The sequence below is a fragment of the Mauremys reevesii genome, linkage group 1 (assembly GCF_016161935.1).
Source record: "Mauremys reevesii isolate NIE-2019 linkage group 1, ASM1616193v1, whole genome shotgun sequence".
NCBI classification, from domain to species: domain Eukaryota; kingdom Metazoa; phylum Chordata; order Testudines; family Geoemydidae; genus Mauremys; species Mauremys reevesii.
This window is the reverse complement of record NC_052623.1, coordinates 82,710,792-82,728,840: the sequence shown is the minus strand read 5'-3', so window position 1 is coordinate 82,728,840 and position 18,049 is coordinate 82,710,792. Positions and strand designations below refer to the sequence as shown.

Here is an 18,049-nt window from a genome sequence, read left to right as displayed (position 1 = left end):
ATATGTGCAATTTTATTTTATTTTAATGGTTCATGGGTATGCAGTATCTATATATATAAAATACATATATTGACATTTTGTGCATTTGCAAATATGTTTGTGTGTATCTGTAGCTAACGGAAGCTGTAGATACACTACACGATTTCATATATTCATTATCTTGTGAAACTAAAGGAAAAAGGTGCTATATACAGTATAACAGTATGGAAGTGTTGTACACCCTAATGTTGTTCTGGGACAAGATTAGTTTCATCACGCTAACTTTAATCCATTATATGTCTCTTTTCTAGCACAAATGGACCCCCGAGGCATATCTCCCAGACAAATTAAAAGTGACAGTGATGATGATGACCTGCCAAATGTGACCTTAGATAGTGTTAATGAAACTGGATCCACGGCCCTCTCCATAGCCAGAGCTGTACAAGAGTAAGTATCACATTCTCAGGATGAGATAAGTATTGCCAAGGTGTTCAATGGCTAATGGAAGCACCAGTCATGAGCTATTCTGCAGATATGTCATCCGAGCCCTGAGCCAGCATATATGGCAGCATCTTTCTGTTCAGCTTCAGTCCCTTCAGGAGGAGATTGCCGTCTCTCCCTCTCTCTCTCTCTCTCCTTTTTTTGGTGTGTGGTCCTGACTCATTGTTAGAACAAATTTCAGAGTGAAATTCTTTCTTCTCCTTTATACAACTGCAAAGTTTTGGTGTTTTTGTTTAAGGGGGAAACATTGTTAAATTATTCAGTTTGTTTAAAAAAATGTCCTTGCTCATGGCAGAACTGGGAGGTCTCTTACAGTGCTTTCTAGAGAGAACTATCTACAGTTTTCCAAAGGAAGAGCATACATGAAAGGAAATTAATAAAAGATTCCAGTCAGGTTTTTCCATTACTTTTATTTTTCTGTTTATTTTTAGGCAAATTATAACTCTTTGGTTCAATTTTTATTTTGTCAGTGGGTTTTTTTTCCATTAAAAGTTTGCTTGAATTGTATTTATTAATTTTATTGACGCATGAGCTTGCTCCATCACCATGGCAGCTAGAAGGTAACCCACTGTGAGGTAAATAAGTATTACCATCTCCATTTTATAGGTGAGGAAAATGAGGTGAAGTATAAAGATCAAGCTGGAAGTCTGAAGTAGAGCCAGAAATAGAATTTGAGTCTCCAGGCTTGAAAAATAATATAGTCCTTCAGCTGAATAAATCAAAAGATGGAAGTTTTGAAAGTGAGATTAAAATACTAAACGTTTATCATGAATGCATCGAAAAACTTCACTTGGGGTTTAAAGGCACTAGAACAATTAGATAACTCTGATGTTTTATACTTACTAGAATCAGCCGAAAAGTTGGTAGTTGCAAAGTGATACATTATTTGCTTAAACAAGTCTGAGAAGGTACATATTGGGTGAATGCATTTTTTTGCATAATTTGGGCAGATGGAGTTCATCTGATCCACCCCTAGAATTTTTTTTTAACTTTATGTCCCTGATACCACCCAAAAAAGAGAGTCTGTGCACTGACAGTATAGATTCTCCAAGTACAAACTGCATGGAGAATTGGTAGCTGACAGTATGTGAGTATATGGCTAACCTAATAAGTCATCACATCCCAGGGAGGGCCTGCCTCTCAGAACTGAATAACACAGCATGGGATTCACCAATGAGACTTTGGCTATGTCTACACTATGAATCAGCATTGTCATTCGTTGGCTAGTGTACACATATCAAGCTAGCTAACTTCTAGCTTGCGCAAGCATTAAATAGCAGCATAGCCTCAGTAGCACTGGCAGCAGAAGCACAGGAGAGCGGTGCTGAATACAAACCCACCTGAAACCTGTCTGTACATGCCTTTGTGGCAGCTACACTAGTATTGATATTCACACTAACTTGATGAGAGCTAGCACAAGTATGTGTCCTCAAGCGGGGAAATCACACCCCTAACTCATTGTGTAGAGATAGATTTTGATTCACTCAGGTTCTAGTCAACCACAGTAATAGCCTGGCACCAATTTATATCCCACTCAAGCAAAGAGGGATTAAGTTATGGAGAGGACATTGTGTTCTCTCTGTTGCTTTAATTGGCCTCTTTCAATATGCTGAGGAAGTTCTCAGCAGGGCAAGGTGGGGGGGAAAGATGTCTCACTGTTGATGGCTCTGTTTGATGATTTAGCACAACATTCTGAATTTATTGGTTACAAATCCCAGGACCTGAAGTGCCTAGTATTTTATTTCCAGTTTATAGAACATGTGATAAGATAGAAAAATAAAAATAACCCAAAATAAATCTATTTTGTACTAAATAGTGCCAATTGATTAATGGAGAAGAAAGGTCAAATTGCAAATATTTTAATATATGATTGGCAGGCAAATGTTAGCTATTTTAATTGATTAATATTATTTGAAAATCTGTAAAACTGTTCAAATAATGAAAAGTTGTGTTTTTTTGGCTAATAATTTATTCCATGATTGATTTTTGGGGACGTAGGGAGGAAATGTGTTGAATATTATTTAAACAGATCTTGAGATTAAGAATTAAATTAAGACATTCAGTAACCTAAAATCAACACATTCTTGCTATAGTTTTTATTTAAATAGTAATCGGTGAGTTTGCTTCAAAAGCCACACTAAGGAAATCTAATTTGACTGTGATTTGTAAATTTATCATATTTCCTTCATATATCTCTGTCATACACACCACACATGCAGTGGCAAATCTAGAAAGAAGTGTCAGTATATGTACCTATCTCAGTCAATCTGTTTCCATCCTTGGATATACACGTGATTGCCTGGTGCCATAGATCTTGTAGAACATATTGTTTCACAAGTGAGATATTAAGTTTCTTCTAATAATTAAATATAGAATTAACATAATATTTAAGATAGTCATAGAGTTTCAGGCCAGAAAGGAACATTAGGTCATCTAGTCTGATCTCCAGTCTTTCACAGGCCCTTAAATTTCACCCAGTTTCAAGGCCAGTAACTTGTGTTTGACTAAAGCAGTAAGGGGAACCTGCCATGCCTTTAAGTGCCAGATTGTGGGACAGGCGTTGAAAGGACAGACCACACCCCTAAAGGCATGGCGGGATCTGAATGCCAATGACATTTTTCTGTGCTTTATGGGTCTGATATTGTGCAATCTTGACTTTTTTAAGAAATGAAAAATTGGCCAGCAGGTGCTGTGAATACTATGTGGTGCTAGACAGAAGTGGGCCTTTTCCTACTCCACTTTCAGAAATTAAACTTAATAAGGAATATATATATATTTGTCTTTTGCTGTTATATCTACCATAATTTGTCTTTCATTGTGATCGCTGGTGAGTTTGTGTGCAAAATATGGTTGATTTAGTTTAACATATTTGCTCAAAACAAATCATGAACTAATTTTGATGTAACAATGAATTTTAGAAAACAGCCATCCTCTACATTAACCCCAAGTGAGGTGAAGTGAATGGCTGCCAACTCAGCTGGAGTCACTAAATCCACCAGGTTGAGTTAACTCTGGGGAAATTCAATGAAAGTTTGAAAGGAAATCTACTAGTTAAAGAAACAGTATATGTAAGAAGGGGCTTTGCTTTATATTAGACCTTCATTTTGATGATCTAAGAATAAATACATATTTTTTACATATAGCTGTGGTTTTAGATGATCATCTTTGGAAATTACTCTTCCATAACTATTTGGAAGGTCTGTATGAAAACCTTGTTCTTCATCCATCCACTAATTAAATACTGCACTTCATCTTCCTGTGTGGCTGCTATGTTCCATGTCCATATTAATCCTAAAATAAAAAATCACTATCCAAAAACCAGATATTAATCTAAATGCTAAAAACGACTTGTTTGCTATTATGTCTTAATTAAATAGTACCTTGAGAGCTTTTATAATATTTTTAAAACAGCCAAGTAGTTTTTTTTGCCAGAAAACTTGTTTCTCTGCCTCCCTGTTTTGTTTGAAAAACAGGCAGGTTGAAACATTTTGGTTTTATTTTGACCACTTTTCATAGTCATTGTTTAATTCAGCAAAGCTAATCCAATAGCCTAGCTCTAAAGTTACAGTGTATTATTTGACAGATACATTGCAGTATTTTATGAGTTTTCTGTATACAAGATTCTAACGTTATTCTCTGCTGCCCTATGGTGGTAGTTATAAGATATATTATAAAATTAAGGTAGTGTAATTTGAAGATTTGTTCCAGCTGCTAACAGTTGTCAGGCTTAGTTGCCTTAAGTGTGTAGATGATAGAGGTCTCTAGGTTGTGAGCAACATGTCACATCTACGTTGGTAGAGTGCCATGCATATTTGTATTGATTAGGGCTCTGCCAAATTCACGGCCATGAAAAACACATCACGGACCGTGAAATCTGGTCTCTCGCCATGAAATCTGGTCTTTTGTGTGCTTTTACACTATACTATATAGATTTCACGGGGGAGGCCAGCGTTTCTCAAATTGAGGGTCCTTCCCAAAAGGGAGTTGCAGGGGGCATCACAAGGTTATTTTAGGGGGTGGTCACGGTACTGCCACCCCTTACTTCTGCACTGCCTTCAGAGCTGGGTGGCTGGAGAGTGGCACCTGCTGACTGAGGGCCCAGTCAGCAGTGCAGAAGTAAGGGTGGCAATACCATATCATGCCATCCTTACTACTTCTACGCTGCTGCTGGTGGTGGCTCTGCCTTCACAGCTGGGCTCCCAGCCAGCAGCTGCCGCTCTCCAGTGCCCAGCTCTGAAGGCAACGCCGCCACCATCAGCAGTACAGAAGTAAGGGTAGCAGTTCCTCAACCCCCCCCACAATAACCTTGTGACCCCCCCACAACTCCCCTTTGGGACAGAATCTCTACAATTACAACCCCATGAAATTTCAGATTGAAATAGCTGAAATCATGAAATGTATGAGTTTTTAAATGACCGTGGAATTGACCAAAATGGATCTTGAATTTGGTAGGGCCCCAGTATTGATGTATAAATATTTCTAATAAGAAAGTGGAAGATTGACACTGAATCTTATCACTGTTGACAGCTTAGGACTGAGCTTCATAGGACAGTAACCTCTGTTACGAGCTGGATACTAGATGTGCACTAGGGATCTCCATGAGGCTTATGGTAAGACTCATGTACCAGGCCACAAAAAATCAGTAGAGCACCCAAAGATACAGTGCTTTGCCCACTGTCTCCCCTCCCCCCATTTCATGCAGCATGTCATCCCTCTCCCTCTTTCCCTTGCCCAGCCAGCTTATGCCCATGTGGCCCCCAATAATTGGTTGCCATGGTGCATGGGGTGCATATCATTACATGAGGTGCTGGAATGCTGCTTCCCCTTTACAATGAAATTACAGTGGTTTTGCTGCACAAGTTGGAGACCAGATTTGCCCTTAGTACAAAGTCTGTGTTAGTGCAGTGTTAAAATTGTAAATTTTGGAAAAGCAAACTGGAATTTTAATTTTTTTCCCTATACCATCTCTTTGGCCTTTCCTGGGAGGTTTAGGCAGCTGAGGCCATGTCTGGGTCCCAAGAGGTGGGAGAGCCTATCTGGCCACACTCCCAAGGTGTTTGTGTAGGTGTGGGATTCCTGCCCCATGTGGCTGATCCCCTGGCTTAATGAGTGTAAGGTGAGAGATCTCCATTGAGGGAAAAATTAAAAAAATTAAATTAAGAAGTGGGGAGGTAAGCAAATTAATGCTGCACAAGGACGCTTTTTGCTTTTGCCTTCTGGCTCATAGGGTCACAGAAATTTTGGTGCTGGTGTGGAGCCTTTGGAGATTCTGGATACCTGTGGATGTACCAATGATTAATTTAATAGGAGACTCATTTGGGATATCTTATCGTACTGATTATCTAGATAGCAGGACCTTGATGCATTGGGCTGGATGCTGTTAGGTGCTCAGATGTATGAAACTGAGTATAGCAGCACTGTTTCTACTACAGATTCTTCTTTGGATGGGTCACATCATTATGATGATTCTGCTTTGTTGAATGTTTATGATTGTAATGCACACTGTATTTCTAAACATATATCAATGGGAAAGGAATACCACTGTAGACCTAATAAGCAGCACGGGTATGGGACCAGTAATACAGTATGTGTAGCCCTGTTAGACATAGTATGTAATGGTCAGGTCAGAATCTCCTTGTACCCCTCTAACTTAAATAACCATATGGATGGTTTTTTCTCCTGAGATTTATAGTTGTGTTCCTGTCATCCATTCATTTTTCACACTTGTACTGTCTCTTTCCCGGCTTCAGCCAATAGCATTACTACTTCTGCACTGTGCATATTAGAGATCTTTCACTTCAGTTTGTTGCTCTAGTTACAAAGGGCTTTGTCTTGAGTCTCCAGGAGCTGTAACTGAAGGTGTTTTTCAGCATTTGCAGGAGCATTGCTTCCTCAGGTAGTACATCTATCCTCTGTGAAACAATAACCACTTGTTGCTGCCCACTTTGAAAATTTGCATAGATTTGATGGGATGATTTTACAGTTGGGGAAGTGAAGCATAGAGAGGCTGAGTGACTTATCTAGGTTCACACAGAAAGTCTGTAGTAGAGTAGGAAACTGACCCTGGGTCTCTCAAATCTTAGGCTGTGCCCTAACTGGACCATTCTTCCTCTGAACAAAATTGTTCATCATTTAATATGCATTTAATATGGCTGTCATTTAATTTAATTCAGTGTATTTACTGTGGCCATTTACAACACATAATAGATCATAGAATTGTAATTCTCATAATCATTTGTGTTCCTGAAGTTATATTAAAGGATCCTAACACAACAGCATCAGAACTTTCAGGGCCTGTACATATTTATAGAACAGCTCTTTGTGTTCTTGGTATGCTTCATAGGCCGGAGCAATGCAAAATGACCATGCTTGCTGTTTAAGAATAGATTTCTTGGCGATTTTAACCCCATCTGTTGTCTTTATAAAGGTGATAAAGTACCTCTTGCACGTGGCAATGGTTTTGGACAATTTGTGCAAAACAAAAAAATTAGTTTAATTTGCAAGGTTGGTCAGTACAATCAAACAGTATTGTTCAGAGCATGCACATTGGTTTGGGACATTGGTGTGGAAATTTGCTAGTATATCTGAAAGAGCCTCTTGCCAGGATAACAGATTCCACATGAGTCAGAGATTTCCTTGAACAAGTGCCGGGTTGATTGAAGCTATAAATCAAAAGTAAGTTCCTGCAAAATTGACATAACTGTCTGTTAAGAAAGGATATAGTATTGTTTAAATAATGATATATTAGGAAACTGAGATACTGTCAAATTGTTCCTAGAAGAAAGCTAATTTGAAAAATCAAACAAACAAAAACACCCTTTTAGCTTGGTCTACAAGAAATTATATTTTCCTATATCCACTACAAGGGTTAGTGATGGATAACTGTTGAATAGATTAGGACGTAGCAAAGAACAATGACGTTAGGGTGTGTATTCTCTGCTTCTGTATCACTTTTAAATGCCAGACATTAAGCCTGAGTACCATTACAAGTAGTAATAGTTTCTTTAAAAGGAAAATATTTAAATAGTGTGATAAGTAAATTGGGAGAAAGAACTGAGTTTAATAAAACCATTATAGGTTAAATCCTGGGCTTCTTGAAGCCCATGGGAGTTTTGCCACTGAATGTATTGAGGCCAGGATTCAACCACAAAACTTTAACAAAGTTTGGATGTTTACAAACAAATACTTTGTTTACACTTTTAGAGATTCTACAGAAATCCTGTGTAGTTAATGAGGATTCTGCGTGTGTGTGTGTGTGTCTCTCTCTCCCTTTCATATCTTCCACCCCAAATAAAATAACTTTTAAAGATCCTGTTTCCTAGACTCTATAAAATTCTACATTTTGGGTCACCATTTAATTGTCTCCTGTAAGGTTATGGTTTTGATCTAAGCATTGCCTGTTTCTTTATGTTAGTTATTAAACTGTAGCATATTGGGATTTTATATTCCTAAAGATGTTTACCTAAATTTGCATTTTTTTAAATTTTGCACACTACTGATTTTGTAGCTTATTAATTTATATAATAGACATTTACATAGCAGTTTTCTCTTCAAAGTGCTTTTCAAACATTAACTAATTAAATCGTACAGGTCCCTGGTGTGGTAGGAAAATAAGAATTATTATCCTCAGGGTAGTGACTTGCCCAAGGCCATAGAACAAATCAGTGAAGAGCTGGAAACAGGAATGCCTGTCTTCTACTCCCTGGTCAATCCACTGGACTGTGCTGCTTCAAAATGAACTTCTAATCATTAGCTTTTAGATATGTTTTGCTGATATGTTGATGTTACATAATTGCTTCAAGAGCATTACACCAGTACGGATTTTAAACCAAATTATGCCAGTGCCATTTTTAATGCATTGCTATTGCCCCGTTGTCAAATTGGGTGTATATTTGGAAATAGTGTCCCTAGACTGTTCATTATTCAGTTTTGTGATATCAAGGGTTGGTAGGGTTTTTTTGGGGGGGAAAGGGGGTTGCTGGGGTGTTTTTTTTAATCCACCTGGGAAGTAGAGGGAGAGATTTGTGCATTAGAAAACTCAGAATGTAGCAAATACTCATCAATGTGGATTAGGTAATAAAACACTGTCAGAAACAGCCACAATAAAACTACTTCAGCGTGCTGCTACCTTGACTTATTGATCAGAAAAAGTGGGAACTTTGTCCTGTGCTGTCACTGGAGCCAAAACTACTTTTTTCGTTATCTAGATTAGATAAGTTTTTATCCTTCCTTCCCCTGAAGGCAATTCCCATGATTCTGTGGAATTGTGATTTGATACAATGCAATTAATTCTTAACAGTAACATTCATACTAAAGTATCATAAAATGCTTCAAAGCCAGTTATAGCTATATATGCATAAACATCTTTATAAATGGCGTCTATAATAGGGCACTAGTGAAAAGGGAGCTGTGGCTAAGTCTTGCTGACACATTATTGACTGAACACAGGGATATTGGAAACTTCAATACCAAACTTTTTTAATGCCCGCTTTCTCTCTCTCTCCACAGGGGATGATGGTAGAGATTTCTTTTAGGTTGTCCCCGCTGTTTAGTTCAAATCCCCTGGTCTCTCTTCCCTAACGTTTTCTCTCTCTCAGCAGACAAATCCTGTTTAGATTTGTATGAATAGAAAGAATCTTGGAGACACAGGACTGAGAGAAATCGCCCGGATAATGGATACAGAAGAGATTATGTGCTGATTCCTATTGTTTATTATTATTAATCATGTTTATTACAGTAGTGCCTTTTATTTCACTAGGAGGGTGGTGAAGCACTCGAATGGGTTACCTAGGGAGGTGGTGCAATCTCCATCTTTAGAGGTTTTTAAGTCCCAGTTTGACAAAGCCCTGGCTGGGATGATTTAATTGGGGTTGGTCCTGATTTGAGCAAAGGGTTGGACTACATGACCTCCTGAGGTCTCTTCCAACCCTAATCTTCTATGACTCTATGACCACCAAGAGTGGGCCCCATTGTGCTAGGTACTGTATGAACAAAGCAGTAGAAAGTCTCTGCCCCAAAGAGCTTAGATAAGCATAGATGAGACAGACACAGAATTGGGAAAGAGGTCTAACACACAAGCAGAATGAACAGTGTGATGGCACCAAACGACATGTTAGTTCAGGAGTAGGCAACCTATGGCATGCATGCTGAAGGCAGCATGCAAGCTGCTTTTCAGTGGCACTCACACTGCCTGAGTCCTGGCCACCGGTCCGGGGGCTCTGCATTTTAATTTAATTTTAAATGAAGCTTCTTAAACATTTTAAAAACCTTATTTACTTTACATACAACAATAGTTTATTTATATATTATAGACTTATAGAAAGAAATCGTCTAAAAACGTTAAAATTTATTACCGGCACGCGAAACCTTAAATTTGAGTGACTAAATGAAGACTCGGCACACCACTTCTGAAAGGTTGCTGACCCCCGTGTTAGTTCTACTGTTTTTTTGGGAGGGGTAGCTAGGAAGAAGTAAGCTGAAGGGAAGGGGATAGTGGAACGGTGCAAGGGAGGATGGTGTGGAGTGAAAATGAGGTGAAGAAATTGTTACAAAGAGCAGCTGGAACCTGAAGGGCTGGAGCACAAGGCAGAGAAAATCCAGTCAAAACTGTGGACAGTTCTCTGGATGTTCAAAGGACCAAGGGTCCCTTCTGCTGGGTGGAGTCTGGCTAGCTCCTGTTTGCAGTTTTCTCCCAAGCCCATGTGGTGGGAGGAGGGGAGGCACCACCTGGGTCTTAGTGCCTCCAGAGCGAAGGTGGTCTCCCTCCCACAGTATTGGGTCTAGGGGAGATGCTAGGGGAGGAGATGTGGCCCTGGCTGGGCCCCATTTTACCTGCTCAACCCCAGTGCAACCGTCCCTGCTTTGGCTACTTCTGTTCTGACCAACTGGAGTCTCAGGCTAGGCTGACCAGGCCTCCCATTTTTAAAGGGACAGTCCCGTATTTAAGCCCTCCTGCAGGTGTCCAGACTTTTTCTTAAAAACAGGCAAATTGTCCCATATTTTCTATCTCACCATCAGTACTGGTGGGTCCTGCTGCTGGCCAGATCCCAGCTCAGCAGCCGCCCGCACCACTAGCGGTGAGGGGGTGGGGTCCAGTGGCCGACGATGGGGGTGGGTGTGCAAAGCTGGTGGTGGGGTGAAGATGCAGTGCGTGGGGCCGGCCACTCCCCCTGCTCATCCATCAGCGCAGTCCCTGCTGCATGCTGGCTCTTGGTCAGCAGTGCCCCCCCCACCGTCCTGTTTCCAGACGGTGCTGGCTGCATGCTGTGAGCTGCGGTGGCTGGTGAGTGCAGTCCAGGTGCCAGGAGGTGGGCAGTTATGTGTCGCCTCTGCTGCCCACCCATCGGCCCTTCATCCCACTCCCCCAGCCCAGCTGCTCCTCTATATCCCCCCTGGCATGGAACATCCCACTCCCAGCGCTGTGCAGAGAACCAGCTCCTGGTCAGAGAGCTCAGGTCACCAACAGCCTCTCTGGCAGGCTCCTTCCTTCCTCCACTGCCTCTGGCTGGCCCAGCACCCCAGGAAAGCCCAAGACCCTCCGGACGAGGGCGCTGGCCAGGAGGAGCCGAGCCCAGCATGTGCCAAAACCCCACACAGCACTGGCACAGGGAAGCCTCTCTGCCCCTCAGCTAGTCTCTGGAATGGTGAGGGAGGGGAGCATTTTCCAGCCTGTTCACACCCAAACCTGCAGGCTACACAGCAGCCCCCGGGGCAGGGGCTTAGCACCCTCTTGTCCCACCCCACCCTGCCTTGGGTCCTGCTCCCAGGGATCACGGGGTTGCTCCATCCCCAAGGCACCGTCCCTTGCTAAGCTACCTCTCTGGTTGGGTTTGCTGAAGTCCCTGCAGTCAGGTTCCCTGGCAGAAATCTGGGGGGGGGGCATGTTACCCTGAATGCCCCCCTACATGTTGCCTCAGGAGGACGTGGTGACAGATACCAGGAGAGAGAGATCCATCCCGGGGGGCCCAGCCAGGCATGGAGGACAGAGAGTGCAGGGCAGGGTTGGTCAGTGTGTGGCAATATGTGTGTGTGACACATCTGCCTGTGTGTGTATGTGCGGGGAATAGGGCTGTGTATATCACCCCTCACCGTGTGAACCCTAAAGCCTTAAAAGATAAGAAGGTAAATAAAAATAAACTATGCAGTATTTATTTTTAACCTAGGGCTCAGTCAACTTTATGTTAATTTGAACGTTTGTACTGCATAGTTCAATTGATCGCTGTTGAACTCGCTTGAGTACGAGTAATTTTGCCAGGTGTCCTGTATTCAGCATAGGGAAATTTGGTCACCCAATCTCAGGTTGATGATGACACGGTTGTGAACCTTCAAGGAGATGAGGAGGTGTGTGGCTGTGGAGTTGAACATTAGTATTTTGGACACATTAAAATATGGTGAGTTGGTGTTTAAAGAAACCACACAGAAGGAAATTACAATAGTCATGATGAAAGGAGCTGAAGACTGAAATAAGAATTTTAGCAGAGCAGTGTTTAAGAAAGTGACTAATAGTAGTGATAATAGTCAAAGATTTTGGAGTCAAACTGAATACCTGCATCTCTGTAGTAAGAACAAATAGGTGAGTCAAGATTGAAGTTTTGGCCGAAGTTTTTATTTACTTACCTATTTTGGATACATTGAGCTGCTGGACGTTTGGTGGCTACTCCTGGGGGAAAATTCTGCACCACTGTGTGTGCATAGTATTCATGTCTCCTGCCGATTTCTTTGCTTCCCCATGGAAAAATGACTTTCTGACAGGGAAGCAAAAGGCAGCTGCAAGAGCAGTCATGCACCACTCCCTAGCTGCACAGGTACATTGTTCAGGCACCCGGAGCAGCCAGTGGAGAGGTAACTCACTTCAGGGCTAGGGATAGCTCAGTGGTTTGAGCATTGGCCTGCTAAACCCAGGGTTGTGAGTTCAATTTTTGAGGGATCTGGGGCAAAATCAGTATTTGGTCCTGCTAGTAAAGGCCAGGGGCTGGACTCGATGACCTTCTGGGGTCCCTTCCAGTTCTATGAGATAGGTAGGGCTGGGGACATCCCAACCAGTTGCTCCTACCCTGAGCCAGAATCAGCTGCTAGTCCTGGCTGGGCTGGAGGCTGGAGAGAATGGGACTTCCTCTTCTCCTGCAAGGAGTGGCTGGGGCTGTGTCACACCCTCTCCCAGCTGCAGGAAGCTCAGCTTCCTGTTCCCATCACACCTCAGCTGTGGAGGGAGGGGTCACTGTATGGGGAGCTGCTCCCTCATCTGCCCAATCCGCGGGCATCTGGACCTGCCCTACCCAGACACCCCGTTAGCCCTCCATACCTTAACCCTTGCATCTTGAGCCCCTCTGCACCCATATCCCCTGCCTCCAGAACCTCACCCCTGCGCCCAGACCACCCCTACCTGACCTCTCTGCATTGAAACCCCCACCCTGATGAGCCCCCAACATCCAGACCCCCCCATGCCACTTACCCCCAACTAGCTGCACTAGATCCTCACCCCACCAAGCCCCACTCCCCTAGTACCCAGACCCCCACACCCAGATCCCTCCACTGAGCCCCAGCCACTTTCATCTGGAGGCTCCTGCAGAGTCCGTGCATCCAGATCCCCTCACACCTGGACCCCTGACTGAGCTGCCTGCACCCAGATTGTCCCACACAGAATCCTCTCTCCCTCACCTGGATCCCCCCTCACTAAGCCCCTCCACACTTGTATCCTGCCTGGTTGAGCCTGCCTGCCCACACCTGGTGCGCCTGGCGTAGAGGGGCAGGGCCCCACAGTGTTTCTAGGGCAGTCCCAGACCTTGTGCAGTGTCAGGGTTGGGTGCAGACCCACCACTGAATCCGAACTGTAGCTGATCAATCTATAGTGTTAAACTTATCAAAGTCTGTAGAGAAAATTAGAATAATGAATAAATTCAGGAAAATCACAATCTCCTCATGAACATTCCAGCATCAGAAAAATAAACAGGATATTGTCAAATAAATTATCTGTTCTCAATTGTTCACTTCATTGAGACAGAGATTGCCCTCTTTACCAAGAAGTTTTCATATCCTGCAATTGCTACCTGGTTTACAACATATATTCATTGGCTTTCTAAGCCTTTACTATTCAAAATAAAATGTAATATTCCCCTTATCACAGTATGTATTAATCTTAGTAACATTGCTTATAAAGTTCTATGTATGTGCAATTTCCATACAGAATAAGCACACCAACGTATTGTGTGGCTGAGAGATATCATCTTTGTATGCCAACGTCATGCTTGATATACTACAGTTTAAGACCACAATTTGGACCTCAGAGCATGGATATAAACATAGGAGTCAAACCCTATTGTCTTAGAAATGTGATCTCAGCTCTTTTGTAATATGTGAAACGTTTTGTAAAATGAATAGTACTTGTGAGTAAATCCACTATTGTGTTATGCTTCCAGCAGATGGGTTCTTTGAACTGAAGTGCTATCACATGGTTAGCTTCAGCAAGAGCAAAAAAAGACTAAAGGCAAGGAAAGTTCAGTTTACATATGAATTTTGTCAACATTGGTCAAAATGTTGAGCTATTTAAATAGCCCATCACCACAGTGGTAATTCTGTGACTGCTACACAACAAGTAAATATCTTATCCCTCCATTTTGATTAAAGACAGTGGTAGAATTTTTAGCCAAATAATTGAGCTGAGTGGCTAGAACATTGTTAGCTGCTTCTTTGTTGTGGAGTTTCCATTATCTGCAGCTGGAGATGGTATCTTAGGACCTGCTGCCTTGATTTAAATTGGTGGTGCAGGGTAAAAGTACCACTTAGTGAATATTCATATGTAGATACTCATATTTCTAAGATTTAAACTCATGGCAAAATGTTGTCATTTCTGTCAGAGAATGATAGCATTTTCAAATAAAAATGGCAAATTTCACAGTGTTGTACGGAATTGTGGGGTGGTTTTTTTGTTTTAAATGAATTAGTCATAAGTGGAAATTTGCCATTTTCACAGCAAAAATACATTTTTTGGAGAGAGAAAACAGTAGTTTTTAGTTGCATGCAAAAACTGCCTTTTGTGTTTGTGTAAAATTCAATATGATAAATATTTTCTTTTCTCACAAACCTGTTTTTTGCCTGCCTTGTCGTATTACCTTTAATGAGTAGTTATTTTTCTGCTATCTGGGCCAAAGTGGTGATACAGGGTGAAGCGTAAGATGGGAAGGTGAGTGCAGCTTGAGAGTGTCATTCTGTATTATCAGCAAAGAGTCCTGTGGCACCTTATAGACTAACAGACGTATTGGAGCATGAGCTTTCATGGGTGCATGCATCCGACGAAGTGGGTATTCACCCACGAAAGCTCATGCTCCAATACATCTGTTAGTCTATAAGGTGCCACAGGACTCTTTGCTGCTTTTACAGATCCAGACTAACACAGCTACTTCTCTGATACTTGACATTCTGTATTATGACTTCCAGGTTTCATTTTTCCAGTTTAAACTAGAATCCAGTTTCTGCTGTAGGAGACTTGTGTGCAGCTTCCATGGATTTCAAATGAAAGCCACTTGAGTACCTCTGAGGGGAGAATTTGTCCCAATGCCTTTTGATTATATGCTGGTTCAACTCCAAGAAAAATCATGCATTACTCTGTGCCTGATAAGCAACTGATAAGATCAGGAGATGTTTACTATAGAAGAAAAGGATTGTAGAAAAAGATTTATGGTAGAAAATAGGTAGATGTCTTTAAGATAGAGCCAACATGGCAGGCACATTGGAACTAATGACTTTTACCTGTGCTTAAAATTAATTATGTTCTTTTCTGTCTCATCACTCTAGCAGATTTTTTCCTGTTATTAAATCTTTATTATTTAAGGCAAAACCAAAGAAACATGCAATAGAAAAGATAAATAATGTTTGTTATGTGCTTGTGCCAAACAAATTAAGAATAATTTAAAGGAGTGTTGCAATATCTCAGAAAAAAATGTTGGAAGTTTATATATTTTGTTTTTGTTATTTTTCCAATTTTGGAAATATTAAGGTGTGAAATAAGTGAGAGATTTTCAAAGGCCTAAATCAGGGATCGGCAACCTTTGGCACGTGGCCTGTCAAGGAAATCCGCTGGTGAGCTGGGACAGTTTGTTTACCTCCAGTATCTGCAGGTTCGGCCGATGGCAGCTCTCACTGGCCGTGGTTCATTGTTCTAAGCCAATGGGGACTGCGGGAAGCGGCACGGGCCAAGGGAACCGTGGCCAGTGGGAGCTGCGATCAGCCAAACCTGCAATGCTGCAGGTAAACAAACTGTCCCAGTCCACCAGCAGATTTCTCTGACGGGCCGCATGCTAAAGGTTGCCGATCCCTGGCCTAAATGAACATCAAAGGGGTGAAAATGATGACAATCAATGGGAGTGTCTCTGTGTCTTTTGAAAACCTCCCACTGGACATATTAACGTTATCAGTGACATCTGTATAAAGGAGCCCCTCCAGTAGCCTAGCCCATTCTAAGGCTTCCAATGCAATTTTATTCAATTATTAGTGTGCTAGAGAAATAAGGGTTTTTTTTTCTTAATTTTTGCTAGTTCCTTTGGTGTTGGTCTCAGACAAGTTTCATGGAACATTTGAGGTCTGACTCTGAACCACAGGTAGCAAGACTGAAGAGAGTTATTCATGGACTTTGCTTTCCTTAGATTCTTTTTTTATTGTGGTGAAACTGTTTCAGAAAGCCAGCTGTATAGTGCTCCTTTTTCAAGCACATGTAATAGATCAGAATTCATTAGTGTAAAGAAATATTCCATGTATTCCAAATTACAGCATAAGAATTTATATAGTTATTAGATAGCATATAAGTAGTGCTAAATATTCCAAATAATATTGTAGAAAATTTTGTATTGTCCCTGGAGTTAGAGTTTTGATAAAAAGGGTTAACAGCTAGATTTTTCTTTTTGGAATGTTGGGAACTATATTATTTAAGCAGCAAGGATTCTAGGAGTGGAAATTCACTTCCAATTTCTCTCCCTCCCTCTTTTTGCAGTGGTTGCCTCATGTAAATTCCTATTAACATTGTATTCTTTTGGGGATGACAGCTTGTTTAATGACAAAATACTCAAAGTGAACAAGAATTATCAGTTGTTGAGGTTTGGGACCTTAAGGCTGGCCTCTGCTCCCATTTAAGTCAATGGCAAAACTCCCATTTGACTTCTTAGAAGAAGTATTAAGTGAGTTTTGGGAAAAATTATAATCCCCTTCCATTTCTGGGCCATCTGCCTTTGCAGTAAGTATTCCTCCAGCTTGTCTAGGCCCCATGAAATGTTTGGGGTGTCTTAAAATTCCTAATTGTCTGTGTTCAATTTCCAGAGAGAGCATGTGGGGCTGTGCCAGGTCAGCTGTTAACACTTTTCGTTTTTTCAACTCCAGGTATGAAGTATTTTATTGTGTATTATATAATGTTCTGTGTGTTTGACAAAGTTTAGTGGCAGTTAATTTTAAGCTTTCTTTCCCTCTTTTTTTGGCTGGCTCCTGTAAGAGATAGCATGTGGGGCTGTGCCAAGTCAGTAGATACACAGGTTTGGGGTTGGGAAAGGGTTAAGTTTGAGTATTTTCAACTCCTGGTAAATAAAATATGAAAATAGAACAAACAATCATGGCTCTTCAGATGCTTGATAAGATACAGAGTACAGCCAAAGTAAACTCTTGAAATTAAGTAACAACATCATTTTACACAAGGTTCCACAGTTGAAATTTGTCAATATAGGTTTTAATCACTGCCAGTGATCCCAAGGTTCACAAGGTTATAGCATGATAGAATAACTGTAACAAAGGAGCAAGTTATTCACCAACATACCTTTTTTGGGGGGGAGGGGGGGAAATGAGGCTAAAATGTGTGTTTAAAGTTCGGTTCCTAATTCCATATATTGGCCTCTACATTAATACCCTGCTTTTTCAAGTGCTGAGCTCCTAGATATTCACGCTGAAGTAAAATGTGGGATATTCCAGCAAATGCTGTGAAGTCATTGGGAGCTCCAGGAAATGTCTAGCTTGCACAAACTTACTTACATATGTGCAGTCTAATATGCATATGACATTAATCTTGTGTGTAATATGTTCATTGGGATTAACTGTTTGTGTTGGTTTGTCTTTGTTTTATCAAATTTTAAAACATATACAATGAAATGTCTTAGATTATTTTAGATCATAGCAGTATATGTTTAGTGTAAACAAATACGTTAGAGAAAAATCTCATTCCTCAAATGTATAATTAGACCTCAGCTTCATAAGTAAATTAAGAGAGGGAGAACATTTGGAAAAAATTATATTTTGTCATTCATAAATTAACAGTCAAATAGATAAAGGATTCCCCTAATCCATTAATAACAGTAATATACCATTAAATAAATGTATATTACAGAAACCTCAAACTCACATTTCTTGAACATTTACAAAATGGCAGTAGTAAATCACCTTCTCGGGACAGCTCAAGGCACTAAAATTTTCTTGGGAACAAAAAAATTATATAAACTCATTGATTTTAAGTGAGTATTTGAACCTTATCAGTGATGGCTGACATATTTTCTCTCATATGAAAACCTCAACCCTAATACCTTTCTTCGAGCCAGCTGAA

The 18,049-nt window shown here is 41.0% G+C and overlaps 1 protein-coding gene across 6 annotated transcripts in view; it reads left to right on the top strand.

The window, feature by feature from the left end:
* KLF12 (Kruppel like factor 12) overlaps nt 1-18,049 on the top strand; it is a 386,124-nt gene that overhangs the window by 238,539 nt on the left and 129,536 nt on the right. For all 6 annotated transcript variants that reach the window (XM_039481408.1, XM_039481399.1, XM_039481360.1 and 3 more), the window contains 2 exons: nt 291-426; nt 16,786-16,845. In XM_039481408.1, the coding sequence (XP_039337342.1) occupies nt 291-426; nt 16,786-16,845 (196 nt within the window). The remainder of the gene's footprint in view (nt 1-290; nt 427-16,785; nt 16,846-18,049) is intronic.